Below are 19,734 nucleotides of genomic sequence, written 5' to 3'. Positions count from 1 at the left end.
TTGGCTGTTCACTTGGTAATAAATACATGTTTGATAAAATAAAACAGTAAGGAGATGAACCAAAGAATTTGAAATGTGCTTAAGTATGTTATTACTAAGAATTGAGACGTGGGCCTCCCCTGGTGGCGCAGCGGTTGAGTGCTGGGCTGCGAAGCTGCCCCGCAGCCTCTGCAGCACCGGTTCAATCCCCAGCCACCACCTGCAAGGGTCCCACATGGTGTGCAGACCTCTCCTGCCGCCTGCTGCTCCCCTCAGCAGTGTACTTCGGTCCTTCTGCCTGCTCCGCTCTCCCCTCAGGCTCTGGTGAATTCTCTCACCCTTCTGCGCTTCTGACTGTACCCAGTGCTTGTATAAACAAACAAACAAACAAACAAATAAATAAGTAAATAAATATTTTTTTAAAAAAAGAATTGAGACGTTATTAAATTAATCATGTATCTAGTATTGGGCCAAGCATTATAAATCTATTATCTTCATTTAGTCCTAGAAACAACACTACCATTCTGATCCCCATATTACACATAAAAAGACAGAGTCAAGTTGTGATCTTAATATCTCTGATTTCAGAACTTTTCATAACAGTAGCCTCCGAAATACATTGCTGAGGGGAGCAGCAGGTGAGACAGGAGAGGTCTGCTGTGCCATATGTGGGTTAGCTCCCAGGCCAGGGATCAAACCCATGCAACAATGGGTGGTGAAAGCTTGATAGCTTTGAGACTTTAACTCCTGGGAGTTAAAGGGAGGCCTCAGTAATTTTTAGATGCATAAAAGGATCGTGAGACCAAATGGTTAGAGAGCAAAGTTAGAGAACCAATAATCTATGTGACGTTTTTTGTTCTCAAATGTTTAAATTTATTTATTTATTTGTTTGTTTGTTTGTTTGCTTGTTTATTTATTTATTTATTTTGTGGGACCCTCACCTGTGGCCGGGGATCGAACTGGCCTGCAGAGGCTGCGGGCAGCCTCACAACCCAGCGCTCAACCACCATGCCATCAGGGGAGGCCCTTCAAATGTTTTAATTTTTTCTTATACTTTATTTTCAGTTTGCCATTCATAAAACAAAATAATCTGTTTTTAGGTTGTTACAAACCTCAGGAAAGATCAGATTACTTGATGTTGGCAGCTGCTTTAACCCATTTCTCAAGTTTGAAGAATTTCTAACTGTTGGGATAGACATTGTACCTGCTGTTGAGGTATGCATAGTTCTGTTTTGTTTTGAGACTTTCATATTTTACATGCATATTTACAAAGTAAAAACATTGTCTTTACATTCCTATAATAGCAAATACATGTTTTTGTACAAGTTGATTAGAAATTGTTTCTATTCAAAACTAAATTTATATTTCATGAAAATTTTTAAGAATTTTGTTGTCCATTATTAATTGATCAGTACTTTATTTGTCTTTATTTGTTTTATTCCATTTATCACCTGTCATTGTAATAAAAACATGTTAGTAGTTTGCAAAGATTTCAAGATAGCTATAATGTTTGACTTATTTTTTAATGTATCTCTTTTTAAAGATAGTACTATGATGTAGAGTCATTATGGAATAGCAAAAAAGATCAACTTTGGAGTCTGCCAAAACTTGATTAAATTCCAGTTATTTGTACTTAGTAGATGAAACTATTTAACTTTACATAGTATTTAATTTTAAAATTATATTTATTTTCTCAATGACCAGTACATAATGTTTGCTGTTTTATTTTTGATATAACTCTAGGGGAGCACGTGCTTATACAAACACACACATATGTGTACAATATGTTAGAATCTAAACTTTTTGGGTTAGGGGTTTTTTTCCCCCCTCACAGCACCTCGAAGAATGCCTGATATATACATCAAGTACTTTTTATCCCCCAAAATATGGAACTTTATGTTCAACCAACAGGGTTTTATATGGAGTTAGTGATGGGTCATTTCATGGGATTATTATATTGTTTACTTAAACTATTTAAAGCACCTTGCATAGTGCCAATTATATGATGAATCCTTAAAAAATGTTTACTGCTGTTACTGAAAAGTTCCTGCATTAATATTCCATGTTCATATGAATATTATGTATCATTTTGATGACCATGACTCTCTATTTGATCTATATGCAAAGCATTGAGGAAGAGAAAAATGCTAAAACTACTACTATTATCTCCACTGCTAAAGATGGACAAATATTTGCTTTATGGTAAAATAACTTATCTAATCAACTACAGAGAATTCTTTGTGCATGTATTATCTCCCCTTTCGTGATATCCTTCAAGGACATGATCATCATTTGATCTAAACCTCAGGCTTAAATACTTTTTAAGTTTTAACTTTATTTATAGATAAGACCTCACTAGGGAAATTAGACCATATTTTGGAATGAAGATAAAAACATGAGATAACAAAATGTATAGGATATCATCAAAATAATAGAGGAAAAATTACATTTTCTTCTTTATTACAAAATAGGAAAAGTCTCAAAGCAGTGACATCAGATTTTCAAACAGAAAAAAAATATCCAAAGTACAAAAAAAAATCAAAGTGGTAATCAATGAAATAGAAAATTTTGGGAGAAATTGACAAAAGCAAAAGCTAAATCAGTACCCTTCAATGAATATAGGTGCAAATGTTTTATACAAAATTTTAGCTTATTGAATCTACTAGTATTTTCAAAAGAATAATGTAATTATGGCCAAATTTTTTTCTAAAGTGTGCAAGATTGGTTTGATCTTCTAAGAACATCTATTTACAGTAACACACTAAAGAAAGATTGATAGGCACAGAAAAAGCATTTAACAAAAATCCAAACATCTTTTTCCTGATAAAAACTCTCAGAAAGAACTGAAGGAAATTTCTTTAACCTCTTAAATGTTACCTGAAAAACCTATAGTTAACACTCTTAATAATGGGAGAAAAACGTTACTCCCACAAACTAGCAGAACAAAATAAGTTTATCTACTCTTAGCACGACTATTCAGCATTCACCAGTGGTTCTACTCTGTGCAATAAAGGGTCAAAAGCTATAATAAGCATCCATCTTGGAAGGAAAGAAAAGTAAAGCTGCCTTTATTGCAAATGATGTAGAATATCTATTAGGTTATCTATAGGGAACCTCCCAGAACGAATTAGTGAGTTTAGCAAGGTTGCTAAGATACAAGCTCAAAATACAAAAATCAATTTATATAGAAATAAAAAGTACCATTTATAATTATATCAAAAAAGTCATATTTAATATATGAATATATTCTTTTGAATATATATTTCATGTAAATCTGACAAAAGTTATAAAAAACCTGTACATTAAAAATTACAGTTTATTGAGAGAAATGGAAGAAAACCTAAATAAGTGAAGATATATATTGTGGTTACTGGTAAAAGACTAAATATTATTAACTTGCCACTTACCTGTTCCCAAATTAACCTGTAATCCAGTGTAGTCCTGATCAAATCCTTCCAGACATTTTTGTAAAAATTAAACAATTACTCTGAAATTTGTTTGGAAATTCAAAGGACCTAAAATAGTGAAACAATTTTTTAAAAAGACAATGTTGGAGAGTAACACTGTCTGATTTCAAATTTTATTTTAAAGTTACACTACTCAATGAGACTGTGTCGTACTGGTATCAAGGTTATCAGTGAAATATAATAGAAGGTCCTCAGATAGGGACAAATTTATGGACTACTTTGATTCATCTTTATTTCGTTGTATTTCTTGTTTAAAGTTGTTTTTATATTAACTTGTATTTTGGTAACTATTTTGAAGTGAATGTAGATATGACTAAGTTTAGAAATAAATCATTCCTGTAAACTCATACCCATATTAAATTTCAAATGAACCCTGTTTTATATACACTTCTAACTAAATTGTTAGGCAGAAATAGAGATTTTCAGATGATTAATAGAAGTTCTCTGGAGTTATTTACACTGAAATTTTGTGAGTAAAAGTTTTGGTTGAGTAAGTCTGTGCAAGCAGAAAAATTTAGAATAGAAAGGTGCATAATTACAGCTTGAATTATATGGAGGAGTTGTGAAAGAGTTAGATTTTACACCATACTATTTTACACATATACCAGCATCTAAGGTGAAAGTAATCTTGAACATAATCTTGAAATTCTTAATATGACTTGTTTTTCCAATTCTGCAGAGTGTTTATAAATGTGACTTCCTGAACTTACAGCTTCAGCAACCACTCCAACTTGCACAGGATGCTATAGATGCCTTTTTGAAGCAACTGAAAAACCCCATTGATTCTCTTCCTGGAGAACTTTTCCATGTGGTTGTTTTCTCTCTTCTCCTTTCTTATTTTCCATCACCTTACCAGCGGTGGATTTGCTGCAAGAAAGCTCATGAACTTTTAGTATTAAATGGGTTATTGCTTATCATCACACCTGATTCCTCCCATCAAAACCGTCATGCTATGATGATGAAAAGCTGGAAGATTGCTATAGAATCCCTGGGCTTTAAACGTTTCAAGTATTCAAAATTTTCGCATATGCATCTGATGGCATTTAGAAAAATCTCCCTAAAAACCACAAGTGACTTGGTTAGTAGGAACTACCCAGGGATGTTATATATTCCTCAAGATTTCAACAGTATAGAAGAAGAGGAATACTCTAACCCTTCCTGCTATGTTCGATCAGATATAGAAGATGAACAACTAGCATACGGTTTCACAGAGCTCCCTGATGCTCCATATGACTCAGATTCTGGAGAAAGTCAAGCCAGCTCTATTCCTTTCTATGAGCTAGAAGATCCCATATTACTTTTAAGTTAATGTAAAACAAAAGGTCCTTTCAGTCCAGACTCCCAAACTAATTCCTTACACTAATCAAAAATACTAACATGAACTCAGTACCTAACCTGGTTTGCATAGAAGAAATGCAAGGGTTTACAGAGTTTGCTATTTTTTTCTACTTCCGGATTTTAAAATTTATTCTTATATGGAAAGCTTAAAGTTTCATGCAGAATGACTCCTGTCATAGCAGAAACCACTGTTACTGTAGCATTTAGCACTAAGATATCATAGAAAGGTACCTTTTTCTCTTTAGTGCTATTGTGAAAAATGAAGCATAATTTGCTATGTCTTTTTTTTTTTTTTTGATCTTTTCAATGTTGAGTTTAAACCATTGCATTGAGAAACTTCAAGATATGTAGAAAGCCGTAGATTGCACTTTGATGACTCACAAGTTAAATGTGACACAGATAGATTGGCTTAGTTGTTTTGTGATGCACTTACTCTTTTTTTCTAACTAAATTGTTAATCTGTTACAGAAAGCTATTTTCTGTTCAGGTTTGTCTGATGAATCCAGTATTTCTTGAACTTTTTTGGAATGGATAATTCTTTTTCCTTCTTCCTTGCTCATTTGGCAGCCTCAGACATTGGGGCAGAGATTTCCCCAGAAGTATATATTCTGATTTCATCAGCACAGTACAGTAAACACCATTGCCAAAATAGAATTTTCATGTATTTCTTGTTGATTTAGGCCATGGTGTTTAGTATATTAAACTGTGAGGGTTCACTTTTACTTTTTTTAAATTTAGGTTTCATTTACAAAATTTTCTATTTAACTGAGGAACTATGGAATATTCGATTCTGACCTAAAACACCTTTGTGAAGGGATTTGCACTTGTAAGAGACCAATTTTGCATAGGGTTCTCACCTTTCTCTTAAGGAGGTGCTGCACTACAAGTCTGGAATTATATTAAAAATTATTAAATTAACCTGCTGGTAATCTCATAAAATGATTTTGAAGTTCGGTATTCTAATTTTTGCCTAAATCCTAGCAAAATTTTTTCTTTGAATATATAAACCATTAGTTGGCTGTGGGAATTTTCCCTTTCCACATTGATAAATGCCTTTCTGTGTTTCTGAATCAGAAGCAAATGATTAAGAGAAATATTTGTCCAAACAAGACAAGATTAGTTAAAATAGCTAAGAACATTTAGTCCTCATTGTCTTGTCAGCCAGCAATTGTCATGTAAACTATCATTTTTAAGAGTGCCACTGTGTGGATTTTTTTTTTCAAGTGGTTATTACATTAAAATTACCTCATACTGAGGTTTTTGCACTGAAATATCACAATTTCAGATTTCATGGTTAATGTTTTGTGCGTGTGTATGTGTGTTTTTAAAGAAACTTGCATTTTCAATAGTTGATCTGAATTTCATAAACTGCACTTCTTTATTCTGATGTTTTTGTGCTTATTGTGAATTGTTGTAGTTAACTTTGACTGTCAAACTTTATTTAGAAATGCAAAATTTACCCATTGAGATATAAATTGTTGTGTGTACCCAATATCTCAAATTAAATTTCATGTTCTAAATTAATGGAAGTAACAAGATTGTAATTAATGTCAGTTGACTGACTGCAATAAATATGCCAGAAGTAACTTGAAACTTTTCATTTACTTTCAATAGCATAAGATCCCTTAATAATTACCATTGACTTTTCTTTTCAAATAAGCACTACAGGTCATGTCTTATAACTATCCCAAAAGAAAAAAAAAATAAAACACACTGTTGAAGGTAATACAAAACTTGTTTTGGTAATACCTCTGTAACCATACCATTTTGGTTTTGTTTTTTTTTTTTAAAAATTTGATTTGATTAAATGCTATTTTAAGGGCAAAGAAAACAGTACATCAAACAAAAGTGCTTTGAAAGTAAATGAAAACAGTGCTTTTTAGAAGCTGGTGGAAGAATGACCTTGGAGTCAGCCTTTGTGTTACAGCTAAAATGTTGGTGCTATAAATTCTTCTGATTGTTTACAGATGTCTATTCTGCATATGCTCCAAAGTGTGCATGATGTATTTTAAGTAGTACTTTAAAGAAAAATCTCTTTATAAAACCTATACCCACTTAGTATAAATTTGTTTCAATTTATAAGTACCATTTGTTACTGTAAATTCAGCTTATTCAAATTAGGTTGGCACAGGATTTAAACTAATACATATTCCACCAAAGCCAATTCAATGTATAAGTGTTAAAATATAAGCAGTCATATGGCTTGATGCCAGGTTATATATGTTATGACAATAGAAGTTAATAGAGTCTTCTAATACTGTATGGGTACTCTTGAGAATGATTTTATTTGAATATGAAGAAGTTAAGAGGCCTCCTGCTACATTCACAACAGGATCCTCCAAGATAATTTTATGTTTCAAAAGCAAATGATCATCTGGTTGGATTCTTTAGGATCATGACTGGATCAGGTGGTTTATATCATAGTTGCTAAGTGATGGGAGGCGGCATACCTGAAAATGTATGTTTGTGTTTGTTGTATTTTTTCACATTTTGTGAACAAAGCACATTTATTAAAAATTTTAAATTTTCTAATACTCATTGTCTATTATAAACTGAAAGTTTTGTAGTCTCATATCTCACTAAGTGATTTCAGAATTGAGAAGCAAGTTAGTACTTGACTTTTAGAATTTCCCAGCTAGCCAAATTTTTTAATTATAAATTCATTCACTGAGATCCAGAGATGTTCAAGTGACTTCTCCATTATCATGCCTTTTATTGAAGCACCAGGACAACAACCAATACAAATTCTAGTTCATTGTATGTCAAACATTTCATAATCTACTTTTCTTGAAAGTTGTTTACATCAGAGATGATAATTTTAGGTAAGTATATCATTTGCGTAGGGTAGCAGATGACTTCTCATGTTGGGAAGAGTTCTTTATTCATCAAACAAATATTTGGATCCTACCATGTGCAGTATGCTGGGAAACAGCAGGGTTTGGGGTGGTCTCAGCTTTCCTGGAGCTTATAATTTTCCATGGAGTTAATATTTGTATCTAGGGCCGACTGCCCGCTTTTCCTATACCTTTGCTCTTAGCTTTTAAGTACCTTGATTTGTTCCCCCAAAATGAAACAGGAGGCAAAAATGTTGTAAACACATAAAATTGTCTAGAATATTAGAAACATATTGTAGATAAAGTGATGTATTGTTCATCCCTCTAGAAAAGTGCATGCTAAAAACAAATTACCTGATTGTAAGATGGGAAGAATTCTCTGAGCACTGTGATGCAATGGTATTCCTCTTTAAAGAGTCTACATGCTAAGCAGAACATAGATTTAAATTGTGGTTTCTTCTTGGTGTTATAAATAGTGAGATGATAGCAAAGGTGGAAAATAAATTCTAATAATCCAAAAAGTATAATATAAATGCTTATTACAAGGAATGTTTGTAATTTTATTCTTTTAAAAAACCTGAATTCCGTGATAGTTTGCAATAAAAAAAAATATTTCCATGATGCCCCAGCTCCCCAAGAACGTGAATATGTTCTTACACAATATGTAATAAATACGCAGGCTACAATAGTTAATAATTTAAGTACCTATCGTGTTAGAAAAGGTGAAAAAAAGTGTTGGGTTTTCTAAACCCTATTTTGTCTTAATAAAAAAATTCAAACCTCAATTAGAAAGTAGTTTAATGTGCATTTTTCAAGTAAAAAATCTTATGTGGCAATATGTAATAGTAACTTAGCATAAGTTTTAGCATAGATGTTAGCCTAAGTATTGTTCATATTGTTTTGAATTTTATTTTTAATCTAACACCTTGGCTCCTTAGAAAGCATTCTACTTTTTGTATTAATATAAAGCACTTGTTAATGTCACTGTTTTCAGTTATCAAAAACATTGGTAACTGTTTTTGCAGCATAGATTTTAACAATTTCTAAGATTAAGTCCGTCTGCACTATAAAATTAAGTATGCCATAAAGGTACCTACTTCTGTGTTTAAGTTAAAGGAAAATACATGGAATTATATATCTCAAAGACATTGACTGTAGAATTGTTTAATTTTTTTAAAAGACTTATTTTTTATTTATACAATAGCTGGGATACAGGCCAGAGGCGCGGGAGGGTGAGAAGATTCACCAGAGACAGAGTGGGGAGCAGAACAGGCAGACAGACCCAAAGCACTGCTGAGGGGAGCAGCAGCGACAGGAGAGCGGCCGGCCGGGAATCGAACCTGCACTGCAGAGGCTGCAGACAGCTTCACAGCGCTGTGTTCAACCTGCTGCGCCACCAGGGAGGCCCTCTTGATTTTTTGTTAAGTCTCAGCAATATCACCACTGCGGCCTGAGTGAGATACTGGGCCAGTGAGCTAACCCACATGGCGCAGGAGATCTTTCTCACCAGCTGTTCCCTTCAGCAATGTATTTCAGTAAATCATCCTGTTCTCCTCCCCATTCTGTCTCTGATGAAGTCTCTCACCCCATGCACCTCTGGCCTACACCCCAGTTCTTCTACACAAAAATAAATCTTTATTTTAAAGGAGGCTGTAAAACATTGAAGGCTGTAAAAAATGTGAAGCATTTGCACATTGAAGCATTTATGTTTATGTAAAACATAAAATTGTTAATATTGTGTAAGGAATGCTCATACAAATCCTAAAAATAGAGAGCATTGCTCAAAGGACAACCATGCCTGATAGTATTTTATGGACCGTGCCTACTGCAGTTTTTTTTACAGAGAAATGCTAGGAAAATAGACTTGGATTCATGTGTTGCGTATGTGTCATATCTACTGAAGGCAGTTGCATCCAAGCTAATCAGTATTGTCCTAATGGTAGAATTCTTTCTATATTCCTTTGAGCTGGTGTGAGGACTCATATCTAGAAGAATATGATTTGTAGTCACAGACATTCTGTATATGGTTATTACAGAATCCACATTAGGTTATTTACATTTTCATCCTCCGTAGTCCTACAAATCTCTCACAGTTAGCTTTATGCCTATTTCCTTCAAATTACATGGCCATGGCCAGTATTTCTCTTTTCAAATGCCTGGCCTATCACACCTCTGCTTGGATGAGCTTGCAGAGACAAGCTAAAATAACGTAGAAAAGATGAAAGTCAATAATGATCATTTTATAAATACCAAATTACCACAGGCCATTTTACTAGGAATCCAAGAGAGAATATTTTCCAAATTCAGGTTTTAAATACAGAAGATGTGTGATTGCTGGAAAAAAGAGGTAGGTGGGCCAAATTTTTGGATCCTGTCTGCAACTGGAAAGATGCTTAAGAAACAGAATCTGAAACAGAAGGACCAACGTCATGACTAGAAGGAGCTTTATGTTTTCCAATCCCATTGAAGCATTTGCACAGATTTAAGTACCAAAGTGTAGGTTATTGTGAAAACAGTAAGGACCTGGGAATTTGAAAAAAAGGTAACAATAGAGAGGAAAGGTGATGGTCTGGAGCTTGTGTAACCAGCCCGTTGGAGTGAGGAACTACAGAATAAGAGGATGTTATAAAACCATCTCTTCAGTTTTGCTTGTAGCTGGACACATGCTAAAACTGTTAATACCAGTGTTACAAAATTTGAAACAAGTCCATTAAAATAAAAACATTTTCCTCTAAAATTTCTTATGTATAAAGAAGCAGAATCATTTTAACATAATTAGCAGAGACAGTATTACACACAAACATAAGTGTATAGTGATACTTCTGTAGATTAAGTTCACTTCCCTATGAATATGAAGGGTGAAATTCATAAGAATGCAAGCAGATATTGTGACAGGTCATTTAGTCATTACTTAGAAATACCCTTGGAGTTGTTTTGAACTCATTCTACTGGTAGCTCAGCTCTGGGCCTTGCCAACCCAATGGGCTTTTGCCTAGGAGGGGTTGGATGATTTTGCAATTTGGAATTCCAAAATCATCTCTCTCTCTCTCTCTCTCTCTCTCTCTCTAATATTTGAGAGTTAGTGGGAAGTCAGTAACCTCTGGCAAAGACTTCTTGTTATTCCATATTCTCCCTTTTTTTCTCTGGAAGAGAACTCTAATTTTCTAATGGGCATATGGGCATCCCCAAAATTACCAAGAAGTGTTATAAAAGTGGAGGTGAGGAATACATTCATCTCCTGTACTTCCGCCTTTCTCTTGATGGGAATTCAGAAACGATAGCCTGAAATTACGCAGCCATCCTAAAACAGGAGGAGGAAGTCCTGAGAATAGAAGGGCAACAAGAGAAAATCAGGATCTTAAATACCAAGGAGAACCTGTTCTGCTCTGGAACACCTATTTCTAGACTTTTTGTGAGAGAGAAACTGCTACTAAAACACTTAGTAAATTTTCTGACACATGTATCTGAACCTACTCCTTTCTCAAAACTGGGTCCTAATCTTAAGAGCATCTGATTAGGTATATCTTAAAGCAGGATCTAATAATTTCTAACTGTTTCTAGCATGCAACTGGTTTGGAGAATGCTCAATAATGGAGGTGATAACTGGGTTGTTCTTAATACTTGCTTTACATTGGACTCATTGGGGAAAGCAATGAAGAGGAACTTTAAACACACACACACACACACACACACACACACACAATCCATCTAGGACTCTTCAGAGGAAACGAATTGATCTGGGATGGGTCTGGGATCGGTGTAGGTTAAAAATGGATGTAAAACAATGGTACTTCATTAATTAAAAAAAAAAAATCTTTCAGTTGATTCTAACTGTGAATAATGGTAATGAGACGGAAATATGTGTGTTCCCCCCAGAGGGAAGTGATATTTAGAAAGCAGCATTATTTATCTGATGGCCTAGGTCTTGAAGGCAGAAAACTGAGGTTTAAGCCCCTGCCCTGGGACCAAGTAGTTTCTCTAGACCTTGGTATTTTTTTTTTTTTGAAGATTTATTTATTTATTTATCTATTTATTTATCTATTTATTTATACAAGCACTGGGTACAGTCAAAAGCACGGGAGGGTGAGAGAATTCACCAGAGTCAGAGCGGGGAGCAGAGCAGGCAGAAAGACGGAAGCACACTGCTGAGGGGAGCAGCGGGCGGCAGGAGAGGTCTGCGCACCATTTGGGACCCTCCTCTAATGGCCGGGGAGCAGCCTGGGATCGAACCGGCGCTGCAGAGGCTGTGGGCAGCTTCGCAACCCAGTGTTCAGCCGCTGTGCCACCAGGGAGGCCCTAGAACTTGGTATTTTATTAATAAAATAGTGATGGAAATATTTACATCATCAGTTTTTTTTTAAGATTGCACTAATTTAAAATCCTTGTGATCTCATAATATAGAAAGAACACAAGAGTTGGCCTAGCACATCATCTATAAATAACCTGATTTGGTTTAACTTTAGAACTGGAGTGAAGAAAGAAGTAGGAGAAAAATAAGAGGGAACAAAGGAAGAAATAATGTAGGACTCATCTGTGACTCTCTGCCATAGAGGACTAGAATACACAGTACTATTTCTCATCCATTTCTAATATTGCAGGTTCTGTCCCCTCCCCCTTTTCTTGATTTTTAAAAATGCATGATATTCTCAACAGGTGTTCCTAGTTTGAAATAACTCCACTGGGTATAACTGCTGGCCTGAAGCACACAGAATTTGTATGCTTAGAAGCAGGTGTTAAAGAATAGATGTTCTAGCTATAAGGATCATTGTATTGCCATTAATAACTTCAGCTTGGAATCTCCTGTCCCTGGAGTGGTTACCAAGTGACTGTTTTATATCCAGGCATTTAACCGTGGATATACAGATGTCAGGAACTGACCCTGAAACCTCTGATTTCAGGATAAAGACAACCGGTCATATAGGGGTTTTGATCATATTCCTGGAAAACCTCAGGTACCAGATTAAAGAGTTTGGACTTTTTTCTATAGCTCATAGAAGTCACTGGTTTTCATACAAGAAGTGACACAGAATGGTGCTCTAAGAATATCCATCAGGAGTCCAGTGTGATGGATTAGCCTGGGATAAGGAAGACATCTACAGCAACAAAAGTACAGGGGTTACTGAAGTAATCAGGGGTTAGGACCTCAAATAGGGTGGTAACAATGGAAGGTGAAAGGAAATGATAAATGCAACAAATACAGCAGATGAAAATAAACAGCACTTGGTGTTCACAGTTCTTCGGTTCTTTTACTAAATACTAGTAGCTTTCAACAACTAAAGACTCAGAGGTACTTGTGGTCTCCCTTCTATTACACTCTGTTCTTACAGTAAAAGCAAGTCTCAGAATTACATGTTTATCAACAAGCAGGAACACAAAACAGTACACAAACAACATTTCGTGGTAAGGTACTAAACAGCAATATAGACTCAGGAAGTCATTATGAAAGGTGTCAATTTGCTAGATTCAGCAGATTTTAAAACCACATTTATGCAAGAAGTGCCTGTACAATATTCTATCAGCAACAAACCTTGAACACCTGTTTTTTCCACGATGAAAAACTATTTGTAATGCTTTATGTTAATAACATATCTCTAGTGCAGATTTACATAGTGATATTGGAACTACTTGTGCAACCCATATTGTAGTGAAAATTTCTGATTAGTCTTTCAAATGCTAATTATTACCCACCCTGGAGTATGCAGATTAGAGTAATTCTCGCACATATGGTTTCACTGAAGTACTCTAAAGTATAGAAACAAGATAACCTGTGTCAAAAATGGAGTCGAGGACACTATGCAGAGGATCACATTTGAGGAAGATAAAAAAGCACTGCTTAGGGATTGGGGTCAAAATAAGGGGATTGCAATTGTATGGGGAACATAAAAATAAAATTTATTTAAAAAAATAAATAAAATAAAATGTTAAAGTGAAAAAAAAAAAAAGAAAAGTAGCTTTATAGTCCTGATGTTAATTTTACCAGTAATTCTGGTTTGACTTACCTGCGGATCTCCTAAAATGGCAATCCCAAAAGTGAGTTTCCTCTTTTGGCCTCCGCTTAAATTTTGAGCAAGAATGTCTTGTATATTTTTCATCTCTAAGTCCTGTAACACTGGTTGTACCTGAGCAAATAAAGGATCTTTATTCCAAAAAAAAAAAAAAAAAGCACTGCTTAAATAAGGGATCTCTCCCACTAGGTCTGTACCCTGTTATTATTGGTTGGAGTCCCTTGCTGTGTAGATTCAATCCTCCATTTCCAGCAATTCTCTAAATTACCCAATACCCTCTATTAAATTTCTGCTCTGCTTAAATCAGCCACAGCTGTTTTGTTCCTTAGCACTAAGATCTCTCATCATCTATACTGAGGACTGTCAATATACAATGTGCTGAAAACCCCCCACCCACAATTTATTAAATGAAAATGAATAAATTCACACTATCGGGGAGATAGAACAAATATGTAGATAACACTAAAAAATATATAGATAACACTAATAGAAACAGGAGGAGACTACTGGATTGCTGAGGGTCTATATTATGTACTGGTATTTTATTTAACAAATATTTAAGTGCCAATTGTGTATCAGGCACATGCTAGGATGATTTAATGGTGATGAAAAATGAGTATGTCCCTGGATTGGAGGAAATGAAAGCAGGCTGGGTGCAGAAGTGCGAGAGGGGGGAGGGCGGGAGTGCGAGATCAAGCAGGAGGTCATAAGGACCCAAACTTCACAACCATTTGTGGCTGTTTTCAGGATTTTGTGCTTTATCCCAAAGGGTGTACATCATCTGAAGATTTCAAGGTATTTTCCACATATATCATCTCATTTAATCCCTACAAAAAGCCTGTCAAGTAGATACTATTAGCATCATTTACATCTGAGGAAATTGGGGCTTCGGAGATTAGTCAACTTCCCCCGAGCACAAGCAGTAGAAACTGATGGTGCGTGTAGAGAAGGCGGGCAGGGAGTACGGCTTCGTGGAAAGGGAAGGGGTATTCATACTTTTGAAGCAGGCGACAGAGCTTTGAAGGCGAGCCTGGAGCTTGGGCTTCGGCTGCCCGGCGGGCACACAGCCACGTACTAGGCCCTTAAATTAGCGCGCTGCGACGCCTCCCGCAGTACCTGCGGCTTCCAGGTGCCCGACCCGTCCGAACTGCCCCAGTTTCGGTCCACGCGGAGGCGGCGGCCTAGACGGCTCGACGGCCACAGCGAGCCTGCTCCGTGGCGGCCTCCCCGCACCCCGTTCCTCGCCTGACCCCGGGTCCCGGCCGGCGTCCCAGGTCGGGGCAGCCCGCCCCGCAGGTGGGGCTGTCGGCTCTGATTCAGGGCCGGGCGCACCTGAGCGCCGGCGGCTCGGCGGGTTTAGGCCGAGGGGGCCGGGCCTCCGAGAGGAAGCGCGCGGGCGCTTTGACCCCAGCGGCGCTCCGTACTCGCGGCCTCGGCGCGGGAACATGGCGGCCGCGGTCGAGGCGGTAACGGAGAAAGTTTCCAACGAGACTGGCCTGTAGTGAGTGCGTGCGGCTCGGGCCCGCGACCTCCCACGGCGTGCCAACTCCCGCTTCCGAGTGGAAAGCTCATGCCCAAAGGCCCTCCCTTTACTAGCGTTGGTTCCAGAGCCGTTTCCAAGGGTTGAGGGCGTTGCTGGCGGCGGCCGAGTGCGGTAAGGGGGCTACACGGGGTGAGCGGCGGGGCGGCGAGACCTGGGCACGAACACCGCCCGGGACGCCGCTTGGTTTGGGCCGCGAGCTCCGCCCAGCTGGTCTCCCGGGGCGGGAGTAGGGTTACTGGCCCCGGGAGAAGTGGAGGGTGGAGGGCACAGGGTAGAGGGTGGAGGGCAGGGGGTGAAAGATGGAAGGGGGCGGACGCCTCCGGGTATCGCTGCGGCTCGGATCTCCTTGGGCGTGGGTTTGTGGTCGCCTTCCCCCTAGTTGAAGGGTACTTGAGAATAGCCAGGCCTCGCGTCCCTTGGTAAGAGGAAGCCGAATGGAAGAAAAAAAATGCCAGTCTGCTGCCCTGTTGCTGAGGAATTTAATGTTCGAGCTGCAGTTCTCGTGTGACATTGGCAAGGAATAGCCAGGAATTCTTAGAATTGAATCACTGGAGTTTCCCGACCCAGGCTGCCCTTATGGTTTCTTCAGCTTTTGACACTTTCCCCTAGATGGGACAGAAATAGTTTCTTAGTCGAAAGCTGATGCAAGTGATACAGAGTGTCTTGGACTCCTTAGCGAGCTGTTCCCTGGAGGAAGGGCATGGAAAAGAACTAACAGGTTTAGAGTTTGGATGAATTAAGTGAAGGCTGGAGGGAGTCCAAAAGAGAAACAAACCAAATATTCATGGGCTCTACCCCTTTCGCTCTACTTGTTTAGTTGTGGACTATTAGAAAAGTTGTGTATTCTCTTTGTGTGTGAGTGTCCAACTGACATTGTTATTAAATGTAGTTACTACTGTCATTAGTCTTCATTTTTTTCAACATGTGTTTGTTGCTTATCTGCTTGGTACCAGACTTTCTGCTAGACATTGGACATGCAGTATGGAAGACAAATTTTCAGCGACTTTGCAGTCTAGTGGGGGGAAGGCAGATAGATATTAGTCAATGACCATGATTTTGCTGTTAAGGGGAAATATGGGGATCAGCTAGTCAGTGATTTCACCTGGAAATGATTTCACCTGGAACCTGAAGACTAAGGAACAAGGAGTAAGCCAGGTGTGGGTACTAGGTCGAAACAGGTGGCGAAAAGGCATGCAGATCAGAACTGAAAAGGCCGTATGACTGGAATACAAAGTTGAAAAGGTAGTATGGTAAGAGATGAGGTGAGTTAGTCATGTCAATGTGCAATACCTTACAAGGCATTTTAAGGAATTTGGACATAATTACTGAGGGTGATGGCAAACCATTGGAAGGTTTTACATAGCAGAGCAACATGACAAATTTTGGTTTTAAAAAAGGATCTTCTTGGAGAAGGGCAAGAGTGGATGGATACAGGGAGATATTCAAGCAGAGATGGTAGCCAAAAATCAGTATGGTGACCGTGGGAATGGAAGGAAGTAGAAACATTTAAGAGATATTTAGAAAGAACAGTGAACAGGACTTGATGAGGATTAAATATAGGTGGTGAAGGTTAAAGTTGTATATAGGGTTTTATAAAGTAGACTCTAGCAGTTGCAATTTAACTTTCCCTGTATACATATGGACTCTTCTCCATTTTTATCTGCCTCTCAATTGCCCATTGAATTGTTAGTGATGGCAGATCAATTGAAAAAGATGATGTTTTATGAAGAAGGTCACAATGGGGAAAGACTTTTGTGTATTAGTCGCTTAAAAATAATTATCTTCCATGTTGGTTTTGGCCCATAAGACAGTGGCTACATTTATTCCATTATATGGATATGCTGTACTACTTTTTTATTTACATGTACACATTTACTTTGTCTCCAGATCATTTTCTCGATTAACAGTGCAGAAAGGAGCTAATTTCAAATTTTTCTATAAGGTAGATTAATATACGTGTGTAATTGGGGAGAGAGATAATAATTAGAAATATGGAAATGGTTAAAGTTAATCTTAGAAAGTGTATAGTGATAGAAAAGCCTAAGTTTGGGATTGAACATCCAGGGGATGATTTGAAAAATGAAGGGCATGCAAGGAGCCTTGAGAAAACGAAACCTGTGTTTTAGGAAGAGAATCTAGAGACTGGTCTTTGGAACAGTGTTAACAGTGTTAAAGGGTGTTTGAAAAATATGCTGGATAATGAATGAAAACTGCCCAAAGGATTAGGAATTTAGAGATCACTTCAGAACTTGGAAGAATATTTTGTTGTTGTGTGGTGCAAACCATGTAGTGGAGTAAGCAAATATTAGGTAAGCTAATGGAATTTTAATATGAAAATGACTAAGAATTGTTTTTGTTTGTTGCTCCTATTTCTGGGTTTTTTGTATTATGTAAAAAAGATATTTACAGATGTTTAAGTGCTAATGGATAAGGGAAGAGTGAAGGTTTGAAGAGAAGAGAATGAAGTTTGAGAAGATACAGAGAAGAGAGAGAGTTTGACTGAAAATTGAGCCTAAGCTAGCAAAGTGGCATCCGTCTGTCCTGTGTCAGGAGACATGGAAATGGGTTGGTGGTATTGGAATCTCAAGTTCTGCTGGATGCAAAGTCATCTGTTAAGAATTCGGTGGCTGTCAGAGATTGGAAGATGGGGAAGAAAGATTTGGGTAGTCAAAGAGAATGAGAGAGAATTGATCAGGAAATAGAAGACTCATGAATTTGAAGTGGCAACATTTTAGCCTGGTGTGTGTGTGTTTTTTTTTTTGTTTTTTTTTTGTGTTTAGTACCATCATTCCTTCGAGGATTTATAGTCCAACATATTTTTTTAAAGATTTATTTATTTATGTATACAAGAACTGGGGTACAGGCCAGAGGTGGGAGGGGGGTGAGAGGATTCACCAGAGACAGAGTGGGGAACAGACAGGAGGAATGACTGAAATACACTGCTGAGGGGAGCAGCGGGCAAGTCAGGAGAGGTCTGCTGTGCCCTATGGGTAGCTCCCTGGCTGGGGATTGAACTCATGCTGCAGTGGCTGCTAATAGCTTCATAGGTTGCTTCTTAACCCCTTAAGCCACCAGGGAGGCCCCCAACATATTTTTTTAATGATTGTGTAACACACAGGAATGATATTTTTTAAAAACCAATGCACTCTAGATTTTCATTCTTCAGTAAAAAGTTTTTCATTCTTTTTTTTTTTTTAAAGATTTATTTATTTATTTATACAAGCACTGGGTTCAGTCAGAAGCACGGAAGGGTAAGAGAATTCACCAGAGCCAGAGCGGGGAGCAGAGCAGGCAGAAGGACCGAAGTACACTGCTGAGGGGAGCAGCGGGCGGCAGGAGAGGTCTGCGCGCCATGTGGGACCCTTGCCAGTGGCCAGGGATCCAACTGGCACTGCAAAGGCTGCGGGCAGATTTGCAGCCTGGCGCTCAACCAGGGGAGGCCCAGAAGTTTTTCATTCTTAAATAAAATAATAAGTCTTAAAAATGTACAAAAGGAAGATGTTTTCTTTAATAGTAGTATCTTAAGAATAATTGAAAATGTGAAGATTGAAAAGTAATTTGAAGATAGTCACTCAGTTATATAGATTTAGCTGTAGAAAACATATTGTTGAATATACAGAAGTAGAATTAGTAATAATGCTAGGAACTTCCCAGAGACCTTAAATCGACTGACATTCTTCTCCAGCCAAATGGGTAATTAAGGGTTAATTTTAGGTTATCTTGTTTTTTTGTTGTCTTTATTTTAGTGTCCTACTACTGAAATATAAATAAGCTCATCACAAGTAGTTACTTCTTGAATTTTTATCTGGTTGTGTTCTCCAAGAATACTGAAACAGTACACTAGAAAATTTTAAAGAATTAATCTAATAGATAATTAAGTCATTTTTTGAACATTGTCATATTTTAATTGTAACTTGTCGAGTCACTTAAGGTTGAAAAAACTATCTGTGTTCTCTAATATTTGTTAGGGTAACTTTAAAAGTAGAAATGTAAGATTTTTAATTTACAATTACAGTTGGTTACTGTTCTGACTTTTCAGTTTTGACTAGAATGTTCAGGAATTGGTTTGCTGCAGAGAGTAAGATTTGGAAAGTCATTTTGGTAATCAAAGAAATTTTATAGAGGTAAAAGTACAGGGAGACTTAAGGAACAGTTTTATGGCTTATGTAACTTTACTACAGTTAAATTTTACTTACAGTAACTTATTAGTTAAACAATGTACACGCTAAGATTTCAGAGCACTTTAAAAGCCACCTTGTTGAAAGATACAGAGGATGTTAGGTAGATAGTAGCGGTCACTATTATATGATGGTGATTTTCAAAATAGATGATGAAGTTTCTCATTTTTAAGTAATGAGTAGTTTTCCATTGTGTTAAACCCATCTGCTACATCTAAGCTAAATGTATATCTCATATTTGCATGTTATTGATAAACCAGATATTGGAATAAGAATAGGTTTATGTGAATTCCTCACCATCCCTGGAAAAAGTTTCATTGATGATGATTTAGTCATGTGATCTTAGTACATAATGAATAAAAAGCACTGACATTTTTGTTTGGATTAACT

General features: G+C 37.2%; 1 protein-coding gene across 1 annotated transcript in view; it reads left to right on the top strand.

The window, feature by feature from the left end:
- SAMTOR (S-adenosylmethionine sensor upstream of mTORC1) overlaps window positions 1-4,755 on the top strand; it is a gene marked incomplete at its 3' end in the record, with an annotated part of 35,150 nt that extends 30,395 nt beyond the window's left edge. Inside the window, exons 4-5 of the mRNA XM_084230944.1 lie at window positions 1,080-1,194; window positions 4,126-4,755. Of these exons, the coding sequence (XP_084087070.1) occupies window positions 1,080-1,194; window positions 4,126-4,755 (745 nt within the window). The remainder of the gene's footprint in view (window positions 1-1,079; window positions 1,195-4,125) is intronic.
- Window positions 4,756-19,734: the final 14,979 nt, after the last annotated feature.

The sequence above is a fragment of the Talpa europaea genome (genome assembly GCF_964194135.1).
Source record: "Talpa europaea genome assembly, chromosome: 3".
Classification (NCBI taxonomy): Eukaryota; Metazoa; Chordata; class Mammalia; order Eulipotyphla; family Talpidae; genus Talpa; species Talpa europaea.
Note: the sequence above shows the minus strand (reverse complement) of the source record. Positions and strands in the feature narration are given on the sequence as shown.